Below are 23,554 nucleotides of genomic sequence, written 5' to 3'. Positions count from 1 at the left end.
GCTGTGTGTGCAGGGAGATAGCAGGAATATGACTGTAAGAGAGAATTTGCATTTAACTGTGTAAGGGAAGAAGCGTATAACAACTGTTTGTTTTATTTCTTTCCCTTAAGTCTAAGTAGTTTGCATAGCTTAAGGGGTTCTGCTCAGAAATACGTACTGCTATACTAAATGGCAACCTATTTTTAATAATTGAAGATGTATTTGTAGTGCCAGCTGGCCAAATCGTATATTGTGCTTATGGTGTTAAAACAGCTTCATTTGTGTTTCAAGGATTTTTATTTTCACAAAGCCTGTTTTTTCACATTGTTTTTTAGTACTGATTACAGTACCTGATGCATACAGCAGAACAACAGAGAAACAAAAGGTGTCCCTGTGTGTATAAGGGGGGTGTCATCTGTGGAATGTGTGCCTATGCATGTCACTCATTTATTGGGCATGTGTGCAGCAGTAAGATGTTTCCACAGGAGATACCTTGGAAGTGGTGCTAAGGACTTGTTGGTCTGACTGTTCTAAGTTTGTGGCAAAAGCTTTTATTTGCAGTCAAAGGGTCTATCCTCACCACCACAAGATCAGCAGCCTGATTAGGTTTTGCTTTTTGCCTTCCTGTGTGCCATAGACAAAAACAGTTTTACAGGGAGGATTTACCATTTATATTGGTGATGGTTTTTAAGTCACCAAGACTGTCTAGCATCAGTTGGTTCTTTCTCGATAGAAAAACTCAGCTGTCCTGTGGAACAAAGGGCTTGTGTGCCTACAGATAGCTTTGAACATCACATAACACCATAGCTTAGCAACACTGGGGTACAGGGAGGCAGAGACATCGGCACAGCACACTGAAATCAAATGCCTATCTTTTCTCCTGTACTTTGAGCCTCCCAGTTGCCTCTTAGAGGAAGATTTCCCCTTTAAACATATGCAGTTTGGAGCAGGAAAGGAAAAGCTCTCCACACATCTCTATTGGGCGTTTCCTTGGGGAGTGGACAGATGGGAGCCACTGCACACATTCCCCAGCACGGGTGGGAGCAAAGGCTTTCCTTGGGTTAGACCTGGAGAAGAGGAGGGTCCATCTGTTTCAATATGTATTTTTCACTTTACAGATAGATGTGTCCTGCTTTATCTGACTAGCAGTGGAAAGGCAGATTATTTTTCTGTAAATTCTTCTGCTCTATTTCTAAGTATCTTATTCCTACTGCTCCCGCTGTCAGTAAGGTTGTTTTTTGATACCACTGAGTAATCAATATACTATTTTATTATTTGGTAACTGACTCTAGTGAAAATAAATGTTTTTCTCTCACTCTTCTCCTTGCCAGGGTATCCTATCCCTAGCATATCCCTGATAGGCTGATTTTTTCTACTGTTGTATATGATATATTAAGCAGGTATTATTAATTAGGTTTGATTTACTGGGAATTAGTAATGGTTTTATTTTTAACCCTTTGATACTATGGATATGTTTAACATAACTTCAGTCAGAGATTTCAATCAGTTTCTAATTTTTAAACATTTGGACTTTTTTTCAAGATTAACTCCTTTCACTAATTACTAAGTTTTTCAAGTTCAAGTTACAGAATTAGTAATTGAGAAAATGAAAAAGCCAATTACTTTCACTTAAGATTTATTTTCCATTACAGGAGATATCCATTAAAATTTACTTTATTGTCAAGTAATGGAAAATTCACGTAATGTGCTTAGATCATGCATAACTAAAATATTGAAGCATCTTATTGTCTTTTTAACCTTAGGAGAATGGTTGGTGGTGCTTTCATCTCATACAGTGAACTTGAAATAATTTGAAGCTGAGCTAGAAGCATCCTGGTACAAGTAACCAGGGATTTCCAAGGAGAGAAGGGATTTGTAAAAACAAGAAATTTTCCATGTCCAGTAAAACTGTCTGCATTTTAATAGACAGAATTTATAGAACAGTGTGTATTCTCTTTTCATCATCTTCTCAATGTTCTCACACTTGCAGTTGATATTTTCCACTTTTGTGAACAAGTAAGTATTCTTTAAAAGATCATGCAAAATCATTTTAGTGGTTTGTATGATAAAATATTCAGAATGGATTTGGTGTGGAAAATATACTCTGTGGAGTTCATGAATATTTACACTTAAACCTTTGAGACTTGAAAAATTTAGAGCTGCTGTAAAATTTTCATCCCCACAAACCCATGTAGCTTTATTTCACTGCAGCTGACAGTCATCTGTAAAACAAAACTAAAGCCTGGCATTTCTCAGTGAAAATTTTGCACTTTCTGTGCCATACTACAAGACTTTCCCAAAAAGCCTTCATTCTTCCTATGCACTTGTGATACATATGGTATTGTAGTGCATGTAATTTTAATGGGGTGATTTCATATAACTTACTGTTTTTTGAAGGTGTAGCTGTGCTGGATTTCTTTTTTTCTGTCCTTTTGTCCATGCACTGAAAGACCATCCAAAAGTTCATTTTGCCAAAGATATAGAAGTATTTCTTGCAATCAAGTTAGAGACTTTGACCATTTTTGTCCTCCGAAAGTCTTTTGTGTTGTGTACCAGTCAGTCTGTGATAGCTGAGATGTGCCAAGTGCATCCCAGATCTTGCTTCCCACTAGGATTGAAATGGAGTAGCTTGCTGCTGGGTGCTTTCCCCTGCTACTAGTGAATTGTTTCTGCCCTGTCCAGCTGAAGTGTTCTGCTTACAGTGTGGAATAGCAATCCTGAAACGACTGCTGCTTCACGAATTATTAGTGTTACCTGTATGTTGGGTTTGCCGTTGAAGTAGGGAATAGTGCTGGAATCCAGCAATTGAAAGGATATTGTTTGGTTTCAGATTAAGTCAGGAAGTACACTGAGCACCCTTGTGCACACTTAGGAGAGTGCCTATAGTAGTAGTATTCCCTTCCTAAGTTACACACACTTTGGGTTGCAGCAGAAGGGCAATCCACAAAGATTTCCAGGTTTTCACTCAGACAAGCTGTCGTGGAGACAGTGAAAATTCAGTGCTGGTATCTAGCAGCTACACAGAAGAACAAAACTTGGGAGGAGGGGGCTAGACATCTTCCCCTCCTTCTGCCCTACATATTTCCTTTTGGAAAATAAGTTCACTCTCACTCAACTTCAACCCTCTTCCTGAATCTCCTAGTCTGTAAGCTTGAGCATGCCATGGAGCTGAGGATTCAGGACCAGAATACAACATGGAAAAGTTGGTGCTTTACCAGTGGTTCAGCTCACTTGCCTATCCAAAGATCAGCTTTACCGACAGTCTGCTGTCAGAGAAAATAACCTGGGTTACAGAAACCAATTTTTTTATTAGAGTACAAAAGAATATAAGGAAAATTCTCAGCTATAGGAGGGAGAGAAATTTAGATTAGGAAGCCATGTTAATGCAATCTGTTAGGGTTATTGAGGCAGTTTGCTAGACATTTAATGTCATAACACAGAAAATTGGCCAGGTTGTTGGACATTTAGACCATTCAGTAGCTCCTGTCACACAGTGTTCATAGCATAGAAATTCTCATTTCAAAAGTATCTCCAGATGTTGATTAACAGCTGTTGAAGACAGGCTCTGCATAGTAATTAAAATTAAAGATTTTCAAACCAGCAAGTCTGAACAATTTGCATTCAAGAGTTTCTAAAAGGCTGTCTAAGAAACTGTCAAAGTTGCTGTTGATATTTTTAATAATTTTTGAGCACTGCAATTCTACAAGACTGGAAAAGCAAATGCTGTGCCAATATATGAAAGATGAATTAGAGGAGACAGGTATTTAAATATGAAAAGGTACTGTATGAAAAATGATAAAATATCTGACTTGGAAATCAATCAGTTAAAAATTAAGGGAGGGTAATATAATGCTAATCAATGTGTGGAGAGAAAATGGGTGGTGCCAATTTTTTTTGCCCTTTTCTTAAATTAGAATTTGTTCAGCAAAGCAAGTGATGCTTTTTTCTGATAAATCCTTCAGTATGTTTCATTTGCCATTTTGTAGTAGAATATATACTGCATTAGTTTCCCTATCATTTAGCTATACAGAACTTAACCTGCAGGCTTCAAACTGTCAAATGTTAAGCAGAAAATTATCACTCAGATGTTGCTGTGATTTGGTTCTTGGTCCAATTTTTTTCTAGTGAGTGATCGAGGAGGTAGTTGCTAATGGTTTTGGAGATGATACACCTGAGAGTGTAGTCGGTAAGGTGATACATTGATGATGCAGAAGGATTTGGATAGTTGGTTAGGATAACATTTTATTATCACCAAATACAAAGTTTATATGCCCAGGAATACACTGTAGACAGAGCTTGCAGTATTTATGTTTGCAGGAGAGTTAGGGCAGAGGTTCTGATCTATGTATAACAGGTCATTGACAGCTGAGCAAGAGTTCTGTGGAGTGGCAGTAAAACAAGCATAGAATGTATCACTGGATGCCTAAATACAGGAATGCCAAGTGAAGACCTGGAGAGCCTGTTCCGTAGCTGCATAGCTGCCAGGGAAGGACGGTCTGAGAAGGGCAGCAGCTTTGCAGCAAGAGAGGTGCCGCAAAATGCCTTTGGTCTGTAAGAGCAGAGCTGAGGTCTAGTGAAGGAAGGGGCTGTTCCATGTCCAGCCAACACATGCAAAAGCCTGGGAAGCTGCACGGTGGTTTAAGTGAGCAGTGTGAGCTTACCAGGACTTCTGACTTGGATGCTGGTGTGCTGGTTTTAGCGGGGGAAGAGTTAACTTTCTTCACGGTACCTGGTATGGGGCTGGGTTTCGGATTTGTTCTGAACACTGGGTTGATAATACAGAGATGTTTTTGTTATTGCTGAGCAAGGATTACACAGAGCCAAGGCCTTTTCTGCTTTTTGTACTGACATGCTAGTGAGGAAGTTAGGGGTGCATGGAAGGTTGGGAGGAGACAGAGCCAGGACAGGTGACCCAAACCGACGAAATGTTCCAGACCGTGTGATACCATGCACAGTATATCAAGTGGGAGAAGAAGGAGAAAGAGGGAGGACATTTGGAGTGATGGCATTTTTCTTCCAAGTAACTGTTATATGTGATATAGCCCTGTCTTTATCCCAGCCCATGAGTTTTCCAGCTTTTACCCTTCTGATTCTCTCCCTGATCCTGGTGGGATCAGTGCTGGTGGGGCAGTGAGTGGCTGCATGAAGCTTGGTTGCTGGCTGGGGTTGAACCATGACAACTGGGAAGCAACAGCCCATCTTCTAACAGCTGAGCATCTGGAGGCACATGTGCCCACTGCACTTTCATCTCCTTTTTCCTGCTGCCTGAGAACCATGCATCCTAGGTGCGGTCTTTTTCTGCCTTTTTCCTTGGCACTGCTCACAAGGCAGAGGAGTTGGCAAGCTCCAGAACCTGACCCACATGCTGTCAAGTCTAGCTGTGAGAGAGAGTATCTCAGGAGAGACATACATGAACTGGACTTTCTCAGGCCAATAAGAACAATTAAGAAGCTGAAGAATTGGCATAATGGAAGGTTCAAAAAAACATGATTTATTTTTATTAGGCTTGATAAAGGTGGAGACTACATAAGTGCTTGGATGGGCAGAAATGCTTTCCTAGCAGGCTCTTCAGCTTAGCAGTCAATGGTCCAACAAGACAGTGTCTGGAAATCAAAGCTGAGTGCAGTCAGACTAGAAGATTAATACATTAAAATCTCCAAGCCAGTCCATCTCTCTCTCTCTCTCTAAAAACTACAAGAAGCCAATCCCTTTCAGACCATCTACTGCACAATTCCAGTAAATTTCTCTCCTGCCTGTTTATTAACATTAGCTTAAGTGTTTCAACCATATTCTGTTCTTGGATTGTCAGCAGGATTCCAAGCTGGAATCTGTGTTTCCCCAGCATATCTATCATCTCCCTGAGACAATAGTTGAAATTGCTTTATGAATTGGCACCAGGGCATTCAGGCAGAGAGTTCAGGGTGAGCATGCTTTTGGCAGCTAATGATGAACGTACGGGTTCTGTGGAGGAGCCTGTCTGGAGCTGCACTAAGAGGGTCTTTGTATCTGCCAGCACATGGTTGGGCATTTGAGAGTGTGAGACTCTTGGGAAATGTCTTATTTTCCCTTCTCATCACTGGTCTTAGCTAGTCCTTCAGACCTATTTGTTTATTTTGTACTATCTTCCTTGAGTAGGAGTTTTTAACAGGGAACTAACTACAACTTCCATGCTTTACTCATTCATTACCTTCTAGGCTGATGTGACTATGGAAATATCAAGGCAGATGTGTAGCATTTTGGATATCTTTTCATTGCATCTCTGGTCTTGCAACAGTTGAAGACAGACCCAAGTCTCTGAATTTGAGTTTGGTGAAGGAGGTCTAATTAGGCTACAAAGGGAATAAAAACTGTGTTCCCATACTACAGTCTTGCATCCGGAGGTTTGCGTGTGTCTTTGTGTATTCTGCTAGACTCTAAGGATGTGTTAAAATCCCAAAGAGGGTCCAGGGAAAGTGGACATAAGCCTTGGTTTTTGGACGGTGGATGTTCTTAGGCAGCAGACAAGCTTAGCTGCAAGGTGGTGTTTGGGAGACTATATACAGCCTTGTACATTAAGGATTGGAACATTTTGACTGGATTTGACCGCAAAAGTCAAATCTAGATCAGTGGTAATTAAAAGAGGATATTAGCCAAGACATCGAGGATGAGATACCAGAGAAGTTGTGGGTTCCCTAACCTTGGCAGTGTTAAAGGCCAGGTTGGATGGGGCTTTGAGCAACCTGCTCTAGTGGAAGGTGTTCCTGACCATGACAGGGGAGTTGGAGCGGAGTGATTTTTAAGACCCTTTCTAACCCAAACTATTATGTGATTCTGTGGTAATACTAAGGATAAACTCATTTAATTGGCATGTTAATTTTCTAAGTAGTTAGTGGGTAGGAACTCTCTGCTTTACTGATCCTGATCCTTGAAACTTAAAAATAATTTGAAAATTGTGCAAAGTGCAGGGAGATTGATAGTGGCATGTCAGGGTTCAGGCAGCTGGGTTAGATGGTTCAGGTGAATATAGGTTAGCTAGCCTTGAAACCCGCACCACAGAAGTGAGCAGAAAAATTGTTATGGAGTTCAAGATTGGAAATATAGTGAATTGTTAAGCAGATGTTAACAAACATGGCTTTATGTAAAGTTTTTCTGGTTCAACAAATCTAATTTTGTTTATTTTGAGGACTGTGAGTTTAAATTAACAGCACATTTGCAGCCTGCTTAGCATTTCCTACTGCACGTAATCTAGATCCTTGTGACATCCTGATTTATATTTTTTTTAAAAAGCAAGCACAGAACAAGATTAAAAACTAGCTGACAGTTATCAGAAAGGAATTATGAGTAGGAAGCCTCTTGAGTTGTAGTTTGAAGGGCTTACTCCAGGATTAGCAAGGAGGATAGTGGTGAGAATCACTGCTTAAAAAATGTGTCATGATTGACACAAATGCTGGTCAGACAGTGAGTAACTATTTCAGGACTGTCACGGTGTAACCGGGTTTGCTTAATTCACAGAATCTGTTTTAAAGACAATGAGTTTTCACCAAGCCAAAGGCAATTATACACCTAGGCAATGCAGAGCACAAAGATAAACTGTAAGACTTAGAAAAGACTCAAAATAGTTGTGTTAGTAATATAATAGCCAGTTAACTCCACAAATCCCCAGAACTTGGTTTTTAGAGACAAATTGATCTTAACCCAGTTTTAGCCATCTAAGCATGAAGCAGTCATGGGACTGCTTCATGACACTGTGCAACCCCTCCTCCAAAAAAAACCTACCAAAAAAAACACCTAAAAAAAAATTGAATTCTAAAAGAGGTGGGACCATTTTTTTCCTGACAGTCTCCCTTCCTCCCTCTCTCTGCTGAATTCATAGATTCTGAATAACCTTCAAATGGCTTAAGTGAGGTGAGAGAAATTCCAGCTCCTGTATCTGTTATTTTACTTCCATGTATGATTTTCATAAAATCAGTTTGGTAGTTATGTGTCTGGTTTCTGGTCTCTGTTATCTTAAAGCATCATTTCAAGATTGAACAAGATGCAAATAAAAAATTCAAGAGTGATTTAAGTATGGCAAAAATGTCTTGTAATGAGATAATGCATGAGCTTAAATTGGTTCATGTATTGAAAAGGTGATTGCGAAGCACCTTGATAACGATTTATAAGTACTTTCAGAGGGAGAAAACACCAGGTACTGAAAGACTCTTTACCATAGTACAGAAAGTCATGAGAAGAACCAACTGTAGAAGCTGAAGCCAAATTCTTATTAGAAAGTAAGCAGCAATATTAGTACCATTTTAGCCACAAATAAGTTACTAGATTCTGTAAAGAAGAAAGACCATACAATTTTTCTGTCCGTGATGCATAAGAAGTCAGGCAAATTTGCCAAGTTGTCTCTTTTGACCATTAAGCTGGGAATCTACAAAATCACAAGTGTTTTAAAACAAATTTTATTTTATTTCATTCAAACCTATCTGAAAAAATATGGCTTTCTTACTGCTTTCAAAGATTTAGTTTGAATCAATCCAATAAATTTTAGATTAAATAATTTTAAAATACATGATGTCTAAGTAATTGCTTCTGGCATTATTCAGGGAGAGCAGACTTAAATGTGCAGATACAGTAATATTTCAGTCTATAAGGTAGTAGGAAATTCAGAGGTGCCTCAGAGTGCCTTGGGTTACTTGGACATCAGTATTTCTAAGTGTTTCTGTCATCTTCTTTGACATTGCCAGCGGAAGGTGACAATGACAGTGTAGTGCTCTTGGAAGGACATTTTAATACTGAGAGTTAATCAAGCCTTTAAAACTCATCCTTTCTTGTAATGCAGGGCTGTTCCAGAGGTGTTTGTTTAACACATATTGTGCTGGCTACGCCCAAAATAGATGCATAAATTGACATGCGCTCCTCCCATATCCACACACCATGCACTAGAACATCGTAGCAGAAGTGAAGAAGTTTGCCCACCACCACTTTTCTCTCTTCATTTCTGCATTAAGTTGCTTTTAATTTTTGGGTTTACCTGCCTTTATGGTGTAGGCTGCTACTGCTCTGTTAGTCATCGTTGCTTTAGGCAGAAGGTGGTCACGTAGGGTAACAAAGTGACTGCGTCACTTTGTGGTGAATGTACAGAGAGGCGTATTACCTAAATACTTGTATGTGGTGTCCTAGATTACTAATTGAAAGCTTTTACTTCTTTTCCTCGATTGTTACCATCTGTTGTATTATTACTTTTTTTGCATTCTGTTCCTTTAGTACTTTTACAAAAAATTGTAACAAGAGGAAAATGTGATATTATTTTTCTGAGAGTAAGAATAAAATTAGCTTTTTGCTTTATCTTCCATTAATTTTTGTTTATTGGATTCTCTTTGTAGATTATTTTTTCATAGTCACTCATTGTATTAATTGCCCATTTACAGAAAAGTTCCTAGATAATAATCTGAGTGCAACATCTAGAGAAAGAAGTTGCAATCTCTTATTTAAAATTTGATCTCTGTGATCCATTCTTAATATGTAAAACATCTGAAGGCAAAGCAAGGAAGTCTAGGGTATACCAGCTATGCAAACATGTTTTTCCTGCTTTTTTTTTGGTGTCTAAATAGCAGAGATTTTAGAACTTGAGTTGAGACCTTAGAATTATGTTATATTTAGTAAATTGTTAATTAGTGAAAAATAATTCAAATGCTGACCATCTTGGTGGATCTTATTTTAATGTCCAGTTTTACTTCATTTTCTTTTCATTCTAGATAAACTTGCCTTGGAAGGAATAGTGGTGCAACGTGCTGAATGCAGACCTGCAGCTAGTGAAAATTATATGAAGCTGAAAAGGTAGGAGTCCTTCATGACAAATGATATGTGATATCTGACTTTGGTGCTTTTATTATTGCCTTACTAAGGAAGGGTGATTTCAGTATTATCATGGTCTTACCAGATCTACACAGAACCAGAAATGATCTTGCTTTTGGGGTGGATTTACTTAGGGAGAGAGTGAAGGCTGCTGTGGGTGTTTTATCTCCCTCTGGTTTTGTCTGGTGGGATGATGCAGACTTCTGCATCCATTCATATGCAAATCTCTTACTAGAGCACATGTACCTTTCCATATCTGAATGTATGATTGTATTCAAATGTGATTCAAGCTGAATTTCCTGAGGACTTAAGGGATTACATTGGTCTGCTCGTGGTGCACTTCTTAAGTGGTTTTCTGTGGATCACCCAAGTTTAATTCCACTTTACACTGCGCTGTGCTAGACAAAATGGATCTCTGTAAGGACATTTAAAATGTCAAAATTAGGAAGGAGTTTCTGGAGAAGTGTTGGACCTAAACTGGCATGGTTCTTAGAAAAGGTAGTGACTGAAAATACCAGAAGTGGCATGGAAACCACAGCACACACATTTAACAGGATCAGTTAGTGACTTCTGAAAATTTAAGCAAATGCCTCTAGAATTTGCCGTGTGATTCATATATCTTATGGGTAATTAACTTGATGATATTCTCTAGTAATCAGATTTGGGATTGAATTGTTCCTTATATTGAGTCCATCTTTATATATTTTAAGTATGTGGGTTTTCATTAGATCACCTTTTTATACCGTGAGTTTGTTGTAAATAGAGAAATTCAAAGCAGGAAATTTGAGGAAGAGAATTGTCCATGACTGGTTTTAAAATTGTCTACAGAAACATAAAATGCAAAGTGACATTTTTCTCTGATGCCTGATCTGATTTCTGTGTATCATATACATTTTCAGTATCTTGTGTTTTATTAACCTTCTCTGTCATCTAAATTGCTCCAGTATTTCCTTATGGAGTTCATTCAGTTTTGGCATTTTTTCATATTTTATGTTCTAGCTGTTGGAAATCAGTACCATAGGTTTGTTCCTGTACAGTGAACTACTTAATTTCATATGGAGTTCTGTGATTGCTGTCATGGTTTTTGTCATCAGTAGGAAATGGAGATGAGGCAAATGTAATGTTATAGGAAAGGACTCATTTCAGTCTGGCAATTTTAAATATACATGAATATAGAATGTAAGATGTATTTGCTTCATTCTTGTTCTAATCACAGGTTTCCTGATCCGAGTGCTTTTTTGTGTTTTGTACATAGTTGATCAGATAAGTTTCTTCTTGTAAGGCCACAGAAGGAGACCAAAACAGAACTGATAGCTTTAATTAAGTACTACCCAAACTTTGATTTTTTCAGCGTTCAACTTTCTGTCATGCATGCCTGGATGAAGCCCCCTCCCGGTCTTCAATTTTGTCATGTTCTGCTCCTATAGGAGCAACACAAAAGCAGATTTTGTTTCTGAAAACATTGGCAGGTGAAAACAATGGTACTGTTGTTTTTTCCTTCCTCTAGAAAAATTGTCAGGCTGTGTATTCCTACTTTCTAACTTCACATGTTGTTAGAGATTTTTGCCTTCTACGAATAAGGTAAAAAAATAGTCTGATCTGTTGAGAATCAGCATGAGATTTAGCACATCTAGCAGTCACAGCCTCAGAAGGAATTGGTTTATATCCAAATACTGTATCTGGTATTTGAGTAGTAGGATCTAATTTTTCACTCCCTTTATGGTCTCCCACCCTCAACATGCTACAGTCTGTACATAAAAAAAGGTGACAGCATTAAAGATGAAACACATATATTATAGAGCTGTGTTATATTAAACCATTTTGTTCATTTTTCTACTTTTGTGCTTTATATGAGAGAGACTCTTCAAAGATGAAATTTATAATATTGATAAAACAGCAAGTCTATTGTGTAGGCTTTGAGTGCTGTAATACTAAGTTGAGTTGGGGAGGAGGTAAAATTAAAAGATAAATGCAGTAGCTTCAAATGTTTAAGATCTAGAAAATGGAGCTGCACACTCTCAAAATCTGTAATCACTTTTTTCTGAGAGGTGGCAGTAACCAAAAAGGATTATATACTTCCTGGGAATAAATGCAGATACAGATCCTGTCTATTTTGCTGTCTGCATCCTGGTCGAGATGATCAGCTGATGGATGCCTGGCGTGGCATTGGTCTCCTTGCTGCTCTGTAGAGTTTCAGCATGAGGACGAAATGATGGTCTTGTGATGGGCTTGCTGGCAGTTAAGTGGGAGATAAGCATGATGTGTGGGTTTAAGGATGGATGATGAAACTACAGAAACTGGTCACATGTGTGAGTGAAAATGTTAACAAATGTAGTAGTTGGGAGGGTTTTTTCCCCCTGCTTTTGATTTGATTACAGAAAGGATGGAGATGGCTGATGTTCTCAACATGTTGAATACAAGGTACAAATGTGTGTCTAGGGTTAACTACTCCCTGACTAAGCTGAAACAGAGGTTGTGTGACCTTCACTTGGTATTCTATTTTGCAAGTTTTGTTGTCAGCAGATTTATTTAAACTTTTTCAGTTTTCCTGAACTTCATGTTCTAGAAGAGGGACAAATACCATGAAACTCCCTGCACTAATAAAGCTTTGTGCTATTGAACTTCCTGCAAAATTTTTATTAGCAGTGTATTTCTTCATAGCACCTTAATGATTGGTTTTACATTTGCCGTTATTGAGGCTAGCTGGAAAATAATATACATGGTTTCCAAGCAGTTGTCATGATTTCTGTCTTGTGGGAGTGGATCTCATGATCCTATTTAAAAATATTTGGACTGTGTGGGGAAAAAAGTAGGCAGACCATTCCTAACTGCAGTCAGCTTTGCTATGCAGTGTCACAGAAAATACTGTGCCTACACTATGATAGTTCCCTTCTTGCCCCATGGAGCCTGTCAGACAGTGGGGGCACATGTGAACTGTGGTACAGTGCATGTGTCACAGGTGGGAATCACACATGGCTCACTGTGCAGCACAGTTTGTATTTGCACCAGGCTTGTGCCTCCACCATCCATGTGATCCAGGCAGGTTGCCTTTCCCTTCTGTCAGGCTGCCTTAGACAGGCTCCACATCCCCCCTAGCCAGTCCCACATGAACCAGACTATTTCCTTACTGTAGTCAACTGTCTACCATGAAGATGCATTGTCTGTGCTTTAATTTTGTTTTTCTGAGGCTTATGAGATTTTAATTTTGTGATCCCAGTGTTTAACCACCTTGGATTAATGACCCCTCCAAAGAGAGAAATCTTCCAACCAGCTTGTCTGCACTGGGAAACATGGGGCACAGGAAGAGAGGAGTTCCCCAGACATTCAGGATCACTTCAGGCTCCAGATGACTTGAGAGGAGATGAGAATACTATTTTGATACTCCTAAGGAATATTTGCTATTCACAAAAGAGGGAAAATGGAGGGCTGGGGTTGTGCAGCAGTGGGGGGGGGGGGGGGGGGAAGAGACATAAAACATTCCTTTTTTTTTTTTTAAAGACACTTTCTAGCATATGAATTCTATTGGTTATGGAAACTGATACTTTCTTAAATGTTGGAAGAGACCATTGATCTGATCACTGGAGCTCAGTTTCCTTCCTTTTGTAAATGCCTGGAGACAGAGGATAAAAAAAAAGTAGGCTTTGCTGGCTGACTTACAATTCTTCTTTTACCTTAAAATGGTGTCATTACAGCATGGATGAAATTTGCCTTCTTTCTGTATTTTAAATATCATCATGCCAGTTGTATCCATCTCAGATTCCTTCTGCCACATTACCTGCTTCCATCCTTGCCCTGGTCCTCACATCCGTTCTCGTCATCCTTCTCATCAGAGCAAACTCTCTTCTTACCCAGATCTTTCTCAGTCCCCCTTTCCCATTTCTGCTTCTTCATTTCTTCATAGAAGAAAATATTTTCAAAAGTATTTGGACCACATCAGTATTTTATACATTTCATTTTAAGGAAAAGTTAATAAGGAAAAAATCTCTGAGGTTAACTTCTGCAAAGCTCCAATTCAGACTGACATGGTCAAGTTGAGTAGCTACAGAAAGGTCTCTAGGGCTGCTCAGGACGTCTACCCTGGGGTGGCTGGGCAGCAGGCTTGCAGTTCTCAGAGGAGGTTTTGAAGGCACATGTGAAGTGCAGCTCAAGCAGTTGATGCATTGTGTGACGTGTTTGTTAGCACTTCTGCAACAGTGGAGAATGGCAGGCAAAAAAGAATGAATTCATTGCCCTTGTTTCATTCTCAAATGTGATGCTGAAATGCTGGTCACCTTTCACAATGGCTTTGGAATACTCTGGTTTGACTATACCTAATCTGAATTACTGAAGTCTCACAAACTGTACACTAAGTGAAGAAAAAGAAGGAGTCCGAGGTTTACCAAAAGCCTTGAAGAGCCAACGTTTAACACTGCAACAAGGGTGGTAATTCCTATAGCTCTCTTAAGTAATTTAAAAATATGTCTTGAAGTGTCATTAGTGAAAACAGTGATTACTGTATGACAGCTTGTAACAAGGCTTGCAAGAATTTTGTCTATCTTCTTGCTTTTTCTTACAAGAGTTTTCTATAGAGAATATAATGAAAGTCCTTATAAAAGCCGCTGGAAGAAACATGCATAATAGACTTTTAGGAGTAATGGGTTATAAAGCATTCTAGAATAATGAACTTCCACATTTGAAAAGTCACATTTCTTTACAACCATTTTATGGAGGCCTCTAGAAGTCCTGAAGTTTCGTGTTCTAGGTCAAGCAAGTGAAATTAAATTAGTGCAGCTGAGTTGCTCACTTTTTCTAAAGTACTGAGAGAGTATTGACTGACTGACAGTTCAGTATATTGCTGAAAATGAGCATTATGCCAGGGGTTTGGGTTTTTTTTTTTTTTTAATTTGGGTTGTTTTGGGTTTTTTCCTTTTTTTTTCCCCCCACAAATACTTCCTGTTAGCAGAAGAAGTCATTTGACCACCATACCGCTTCCTATATATTCTTGTAGATATGCTTAGTTGGCTATGAATTCTTTTCCAAAATACATAAGTATGCAAACATCTGTGCAATTTCCACAAAGGCTGACGTGCTGCACAAATGCTGCTCAGTTTGTTTGAGGTGGGAAGCCAGTTTTATGCAGGGCTGAGATTGCATCTGCCTGTCATTCAATGCGACCTTGATTTTAAGTATCGAAGATCAGTTCCTCTGGCTTGAGGTAAGATTCAGCATAGTAAAAAAACATATTCCTGGGATGTTTTAAGTTACTCATCAAGTACAAAAAAAAAATCTTTTTTCATATGCTAGAGTACTTCCAATCACAGTTTTTCCTGAAGAGTTATGTGCACTTTGTAAAAAATTAATGTTAATCATGTTCATGTAGGTTAAGCTATACTGTTAAGATATGTATTTAATATAATTCTTGTGTTCCTGGACACCCACCAGTTTTTAAGAAATCAAGCAAATAACACTCTAATTGTGAACAATTGGACTGCAAAGTAACAGACACACTTCCATATGCATGTCCATTTTTGATCCATTTTTCACATTTTTTACCAGGGTAGTGGAGAGAAGCAAGTAAGAAAAAGAAGGTTTAAGTGAGATGAGCTCAGCAGCCCAGATAAATGGTTATTCCCCATTTGGTCAGGAGTGTTGCTTTTGTTTGTTTCCTGTATATTTTTTTGTGATCTTAGACTCTCTTCACTGCCCCTTGTCCTTTTCATTTTGTCTGTTGTTTTTTGTTGTTCTTACAAGTGGTGTTCTGAGACTGGATTTTAATAGGCTTTTTATATTACCATGCTTTTTTGTTCAGTGATATGAAAAAGGTTGCAATTTTGGTAGTTGCTTCCAGCCATTATAATGATACTAATAAAGAAGGCATAGCCTACTGTTGGTAATGCAGCAGGTATTTTATTGTGTTTCTCTTAAATCTGCAGCTGGATGCAGAAGGTTAATATGTTCTTTTTACTCCATTGTACTCTTCAGCTTCTAGCAGCCAAGTGTATTTGGGGTAATCTGAGGGGGATTGGGCAGGGGGGAAGAGGCATAAAACTTTTTTTTTTTTTTTTAAGACACTTTCTAGCATATGAATTCTATTGGTTATGGAAACTGATACTTTCTTAAATTTTGGAAGAGACCATTGATCTGGTCACTGGATCTCAATTTCCTTCTTTTTTTAAAAGCCTGGAGACAGGATGAAAAAGTAGGTTTTACTGGTTTACAATTCTTCTTTTGTTTTACCTTAAAATGGCGTCATTACAGCATGACATGAAATTTGCCTTCTTTCTATTTTTTAAATATCATCATTTCCAGGTGAGAGTCACAGAATCACAGAATGGTTGAGGTGGGAAGGGACCTCTGGAAGTCATCTGGTCAAAACACCCCTGCTCAATCAGGGCCACCTAGAGCTTGTTGCCCAAGATTGTGTCCAGATTCCTCTGCATTTCTCTGGAACTGAAATAGCTTCTGAATAGAGAGCACAATGAATGTGTTCTGTGCCTTTTTAGGAAGGTATGTTGTTGATAGAAGCCTAGCATGAATGTTGTTTTCAGAAAGAAGAGAGATGCTTTGGGATGAATATTTAAGAGTTTATGGGAAATACTCCATGAATTTTTCCTTATACCTTGGGGATGGAAAGCAATAGTTGTAATTGGAGAGTTCTTATTGTCCTGGGACTTTTTTGACATAAAGTTCATGAAACAGAGGCATTGCATTTAAGAACACATCTAGTTTGCCTTTATGGTAATTAGCAAAATAGCATCCATTTCCTTTCTATCTGCTGAAAACTGTGAGGCTAAAAATAGTCACCCTGGAGTATGTTCAGGCTTCAGTCATAGCCAGCTTCTTCAGGCCAGAAAAAGGCTTCACTCAGTACCAGTGCTCAGCACCAGAAGTTCTGGATATTTATAATTCTAGTAAACCTTAATGTCAGGGGCACTGATTCTGTCTCTTGAAACCAGAGTCCTTAGTGTTGTACAGTGCTGGAGGTCTTTTAACCTTACTGTTTACCAGGGCTACAATAGTTACAAAGATGTCTCTGCTGCTAAGGTGCTTTCCAGATTTTAGTGAGGGACTTGTTTAGTATGTAGGAACATCCTTCCTCTTCCCAGGGTAACACATTCCTTTTCATCCTCTTTTCCACCTGTAATATGAAAGTCACACTGTAGTGGGTGAAAATCTGAGAGTTCAGTTTTAACTACCATGACTGATCTGGTGTTACTGATGTAAATAAAAAAGCTAATTTCTTCATCAGTGTCAGCATTTTCTCTGTTGCAGAGCTCACTGAAGCTCATGGATCTCTTACTGGCCACCATTCCAAATGCTGTAGTCATGTTGAGTACTGCCAGTGTTCTGGATTCTGCAAAATTGCTTTGGCAACTACCAGCCTGACAAGATCGGTTTTTCACAATATGGAGAATGTCAGCACCATACCACATCTTCTATTTTTAAGCTGCTTTGTTCACATACTGCTGATGATATTTGGAGTTTGTAGCAGATCAGTAGACTGGTATCGTCCAACAATTCCCTGCTGCAAAAGAACTCCAAAAATTCTATGGTATCATTGGTACTAAAAGCTACCTGGTGCAGAATCAAAGATTAGAATCATCAGGTGGCAAGTTCTGTTGCTGGTGTATTGATTTCCTGGCTTCTCAGAACATTTCTGAAATTTATGAAGCTACAGAAAGGCCCTGAGACAATGGTCTGAAAGCTGGCAGGGTGTACATGTGTCCCTCCAAATAGCACCAGTTACTTGAGATGTCACCAAGCTCAAGGAAATTCATAGATGGCAAACTGTCTCTCCTCTGTTTCTGTTCTTTTTTAAAGGAATGTCTGTCTGTAGGATTCCAGTGCTTATCAAACTGGACTTCCCTGTGATCAGTGGGCGATTTAATTCCTTAAGACATGGCAAAATTCCAGTGGGAGCTTAAGTCCTAAAGTGCCATAGGACTAGATACCATGGGGGAAAGCAGTGGAGGTACCTCCTGTGCTCCTCAAAGGCTCTATGGTCGGAAAAGATGCCAACTTTAGAAATTAACCACAGCATTGCATTTTATGGAAGACTCTTCATTCTCCAGATACCTCAGATATTAATACAAGATACTGAAGCATTGCAACAATCAGTTAGTACGCAGGCACAATCCTGAAATGTTTCCCAAAAGAGGATATTGTGCAGCCACCTGCTAATGCTTCAGTCTGGGATGTTTTAAAAAATGCTTTGCAGTTGAATTCAAATTAATGCCATAAAATGGAAAAGGGCAGTAAATCACTTTCTTTTGCTTTAAGTGAGAGATATAATGTAAAATTCTTTGAAATTCATTCATCTAGTCTATTTAAACTCATTTTTTTCTCTTGAATCATCTGGATAGAAAAAATGGGATTGCCAGTATCAAAGGCCAACAAATTATACTTAAGCTGCAAATTCAGTGAAGGAAACAGGAGGCTTATTTACACTTCAAGTGCAAATCATTTTCAGTAATGTTTTTCACAAAAGCTCTTCTACAGATTGTTACTTCCCACAGCTTGAAAGAAGCAGAAATTAATACAAAGGACCACTACCTGAAATATTTCTTATGTACATTCATGTGTATACACCAATTTGACAATTTAATATAAAAACAATGGCTTGCAAATTCATTTTCTTGCCATGCCTTCATTTAAATACAGATATGTCTGCTTATGGCCTTAAGAAAAACATATGCTGCCATTTTAATTCAGTTACCATTGTAAGACTGACATGATTGTGAGAGAATTAGGTGGTTTCTCTTTGAAATGGTGTTTTATCAACAGAATATGATTTAAATGCCAGTTCTAGTGATGTGTAAGTCTTGAAAGTATTCCTTCCTTTCAAGCCTACATTGAGTTTGAAATTTTCAAGCTGCTTTGTGCTTTTTAATGAAATATATTTTTGAACTGAACTTTGTATACAATAATTGCGCCATTCCTGAAGTCTGTTATGATGTTTTTGCTAGACTGTTGCCTCCTTTGTTTGTAGTCAGTAGATTTGCCTGGGATTTAATCATCGCCATTTTGGTATCTGTGATACTTCACTGAAAATTTTGCACTGTGCACTAAGCCAGTACCAGTTTTAGGATTCAACACAAATGCCTCTGAGCTAGTAGAAAGAGTATTACAACTCAAATCTGGCTGTATGTTTGTTGAATAGTACAGTGAAACTGTTACAGGGCTGATGCGCTTTATCCATGCCTGAGATTGAAATCAGAAGTTTTTTCTGAGCTAACCTTGTACCTTGAATGCTGTGATGACCCCAAAAGGAAAGCATAAAGAGTGCTCATGGACTCTACTGCTTAGTTCCTCCCCTGCTAGCCCTGGCAGAAAGCTGGAACTGAGTCAGCTTTGTGACAGCGACCAGTGATCATTAAGGTTTAGGGTCAGTGTTACTTTAGTTAATAATTTTGTATGAGTTTCTTCTGTAGAACACATAAATGTATGATAATATGCATATTCTCTACCTGGGGCAGGGCAATCCCCAGTATCAGTGCAAACCAGGTGGTTAGAGCAGTCTGGTAGAGGAGGACTCAAGAATACTGGAAAATGAAGAATTGGACATGAGCTGGCAGTGTGGGCTCACAGCCCAGGAAGCCTCTCACAAAGGAGTTGTAAAGATCTGTTTTTGCCTTGGAGTGCCGTGTTCCAGGTGACTACTCTGTGCTTTCCCAGTGCCTCACAGGAAAACTGAAATGTTCAAACCCAAAGTTAAAATGGATAGTGCATCACCTGAGAGTTGTCAGCTTCTCCTGTTTCAAGTTTGAAAGCAAGGTATAGCATAAAGTAGTGAAACTTAGAAAGATTATATGCTGCTACTTGAAATTAAGTTTTCCAGCAGAGTGTAATTAATATAGCAAAGCCATTAAATGGAAATGATTAAAGAAATGCTCTCATCTTCACCCAAGTTTCTGACATACCTCAAGGCTGATAATGTTCTGCACTAAAAGTGTCTCTGCATGCCTGAATTAATATCCTATTGATATCCAAACATATCGTGTTGGTAAGTATTGATATATGTTACCTGCTCTATCAAAATTATTTCATTTTCTTTTCTTTGGGATCCATTGTCTCTGTGAGGGTGTTGTAACATAAGCTAGACAAAGCTATTTCTAGTTGAGCCATCTCTGAACAGTTTAGAAACCACTGTGTGCACAGACCAGAACTTAGGTTTAGAAGGTGGAGAAGGGCAATAGTGAAACCTGTAGCTGCAGACTGACTGGATTTGGGGTGTTTTGGAAGACAGACTAAGTTTTTTTTTTTCTGTTGATCACTGTATGTGTCTTTTTATCCCCTACCTTCCTTTCCCTCATCCAGGGTACTTTTCTCACTCAAATTTTGGGTGTGCTAGATGCTTCTGGTGTTGTCAAGCACGCAAATACTTGCTGGTAGAAGTTTAGGGTGGCCCTTTCTGACTAAGGTGAAGTTGCAAGTTTTTCCAGGAATTATCTTCAGCAGCAGTTTTAAAATATAAAGAAATTTAAATCTGTGCTCAACTCATAAAGTGTATTCTGTTGATAATTTATGTTTGATTTTCCAAATGCCAAAGATTGCAAACCTCCTGCCATATTAATGTATTAGTCCATCCTGAGAATTAATTCTGCAATTCCGAAAATACCTGCCAAAAATTAACAGGTACAGCGCCATCTTGCAGGTCTTGGACACACTGAAGCAGTAACTAAGGGTGAAAAGACTGGGTCCTAGCCAAAGTTAATGGCAATGAAGTCTCTATGTTAGGTCTTTGAACAGGTCCATATTTTTTCAGGGATATCTGACTAACCCATTTCTTAATGATAGTGGCAGAATCAGGAGGAACTGTACCCTGTGACTTGTAATATCAATTTGAATTACTGCCCTGCTGGTCCCTCAGATTGTGTGTGTGCTCTTGAGTGCTGACTGACACTTTGCCAAGGAGGAAGAAGAAATAGTAATGAATTAGACAAAGAAACAGCTCACCAAAGAGCTTTTCTCTGTTCCTTCTGCTCTTGGTTGTATTTGGTTCTGAGGCTTGGCACTGCATTCCCAACAATAGGCATGGAGAAACTGGGGATTTTACAGGGTTCTATTCCTATTTATAACATAAGGTTCTGACTTCATGATTCCAGTCTGCAGACGGCGGAGACACACAGGCTTCTGTCCTTCTTCAGAACTGGTTGAACAGTGTTATCTCAGGTTAGAGTCAGTCAGAAACGTGACAACACCTTTAAGGTGAAGAATCTAAGTGTAAAAAAATAGCTTAACACAAATCCTTATCTTCCCATGAGCTTAGGCACTAGTTAACCCTTAGTGACAATGCAATGACTTCAGATCTAAAACAAGAAGGAGGTGAAAAAAATCTATTTCAAAATGGTTTCGATTTTTTAAAAAGGTGTTTCGTTGGGCCTAGAAGTAGTGAGACATGCATTCTGTCTGCTAAGCTTATTTTTTAAAAGTTCTTGTGTCATATCTGAGAAGATCCTAGCTCTCCAGCAGTGTTAACCAGAGCTGTTTCTGAGGTTAAAGAAAGCCCTGTGCTCAAAATCTTTTACAAGGTTCAATATTATCTGTATCATAGTTCACTCCATTTTTATTCTAATTGGAAAAGAGACAGGAGAAACAGGAACACAAAAATATCCATGGCCAGATTTCTTTTTGTAAAAAAAGAGAAGAAAATCCCTGCATTCTGAGATATATTCTGAATTGTGAAGTCATCTTGAAAGAGAAATTTCACTGTATGTGAGTGTAGGCGGGAGTAGGAAAATATGTGATAAAAATAGACTACGTGGAAATCAACACCAGTATGTGGATGCATACCTGAAGATGTTAAATGATAATATCTGAGAGAGAACTACCCTTTAGATCTGTATTTATATAATACATTTCAAACTAAAATTTAAAAAAACCCAAACCACCCATATATCATTTTGAAATTACATTTCAAATAATTTCTTTATTTTGAATTCTAATTTCAACTCAGACATTGGCTTCTGTTTTGACTTTGCGAACTGCCTAGAAAAATCATGATCATTCTAACTATTCTGCAGTTGGTGGCTGATGTTGACAAAGAACTTTTCAACAAAGTCCACAAAAACTAAGAACTCTTTCTCTGAAGTGAAATTTGGGGAATAAGTACTGCATCCTGGAAGTATGAAACTGTGATCAAAATGCTTAGAGCACTAAGAAATCACTATATTACAGAAAAGATTCAGTTAATAAGAGGTTAATTGATCAAAACTATGATTTTCAAAACAAGAGAATGTTTTTGTAGGCTCTCATGAAGCACATCTATGGGTACAGCAAACAGAATTTTTTCATACGCCATGTTTATGGTATTGGAAGCAAAGGATATATTTTGTAGATTGACAAAACATAGAACTTCATGAGCTTAATTTGTACTGCATAAAATAAACTCCCTTCTAAGTCAGTATGGTTAAGCAACTGGGAAAACCACTGATACTTATATTGAGCACTGTTTTTTTATTCTCCTACTGTACCTAATGTTGTCAGAAAACCACACTTCAGATGTGCTCTTAAGTATCAGTTGGTCTTTGTTATTATCAGCAGGAAGCAGAAGCAGCATATGTCTATGGAATGCAATTTGTGATAAAATACACCTAATTAAATCTCTTGAGGATTTATATTCACGCATGCTGTGAAACTGAATCATATGAATATTTCTTAATAAATTAAAGCATCTGTTTTAAATTTCTAACTGTGCACCTAAACCTTATTTCCTGGTCTTTATACCACAAATTTAAACTAACATGAAATGCTCTTTATTATTGCAGTATCGATCATGAGAGGTACTCAGGGCAACTTGGAGAGAAACACCTACAGCGTAGTTATACTGCCACATATTAGAGTAGGAGTAATGGTGTAGGTTTTATAAATTGATGCCTAAATCAGCCAGCTGGAGTAGATTATTAAAGCTGTTTTTATTGCTATTTTTTCTTTTAACTCTTTTTAGCCTGTTTTCATATTAGAATACAAATACCCGAGGTAGTATCCACTCTAGTGGTCAAAAGTGCTTCCCACAATTTGTAGGGTCTTAGCAAGGACAAAGCTAACAAATAGATTTAAGATTTAAGACATTTCATTGCAGTTATACACAGTATTTTTTCCTTCTGCTCTGTCCTGTACTCTTAGATTTGCATGGTCTGATATAGAAAGAATTATCAATTAATACATCCTTTTGCTGCTTTAAAAAATAAAAAACTAACTTGTAATGTCACTTGGATATTAGTTTGTACTCTGTGGAGGTGGTTTATTATATAGCATTTAGATTTTTTTTTATTTCATTAAGCTGTATGTAAGTGAAATGCTAGGTGAGTAAATTATAGATGTTAGCCACAGTGAGCATATAGCTTTTTGTTCCTGACAGGCCTAAGAGCCAATGCTTATGGAAAGTGAGCTCTTGTTTTGTGTATTCAGTGAAGTATGTTAGCTGCTGCATAGTCTGTACTTATGTTATGAAATTTGGCAGAACATAGATTGGAATATGGCAGTTATTTGTTTAATTGCCTTACAGGCTCTTAAAAATCTAGGAAGTTGTTTTCCATTACACTCTACTTTGCAATGTAAAGTGTGCAATGTAAAGCTGAAAGAAATATTTCTCTTGCTTCAATTACCTAAGCATAGCATTTGTGAAAGTCTTGAAACTGGCTAAACAGAGGACAATAAATAGTATTGTACTTTTGTCTTCTGTGTATATAATGAGACTTCAGCTGTATGAAGAAAAGTAAGACTTGTGAAAGCTACTTGAAAAGCAACTGCTTGGTCTAAACAGACACAGTCA

The 23,554-nt window shown here is 38.2% G+C and overlaps 1 protein-coding gene across 1 annotated transcript in view; it reads left to right on the top strand.

Annotated features, from left to right (window-relative positions):
* GTF2F2 (general transcription factor IIF subunit 2) overlaps positions 1-23,554 on the top strand; it is a 79,256-nt gene that overhangs the window by 27,130 nt on the left and 28,572 nt on the right. The window contains exon 6 of the mRNA XM_053970727.1: positions 9,702-9,783. Within this exon, the coding sequence (XP_053826702.1) occupies positions 9,702-9,783 (82 nt within the window). The remainder of the gene's footprint in view (positions 1-9,701; positions 9,784-23,554) is intronic.

Source organism: Vidua macroura, chromosome 2 (genome assembly GCF_024509145.1).
Source record: "Vidua macroura isolate BioBank_ID:100142 chromosome 2, ASM2450914v1, whole genome shotgun sequence".
In the NCBI taxonomy this organism is placed as follows: domain Eukaryota; kingdom Metazoa; phylum Chordata; class Aves; order Passeriformes; family Viduidae; genus Vidua; species Vidua macroura.
This window is presented reverse-complemented; position numbering and strand designations above follow the sequence as displayed.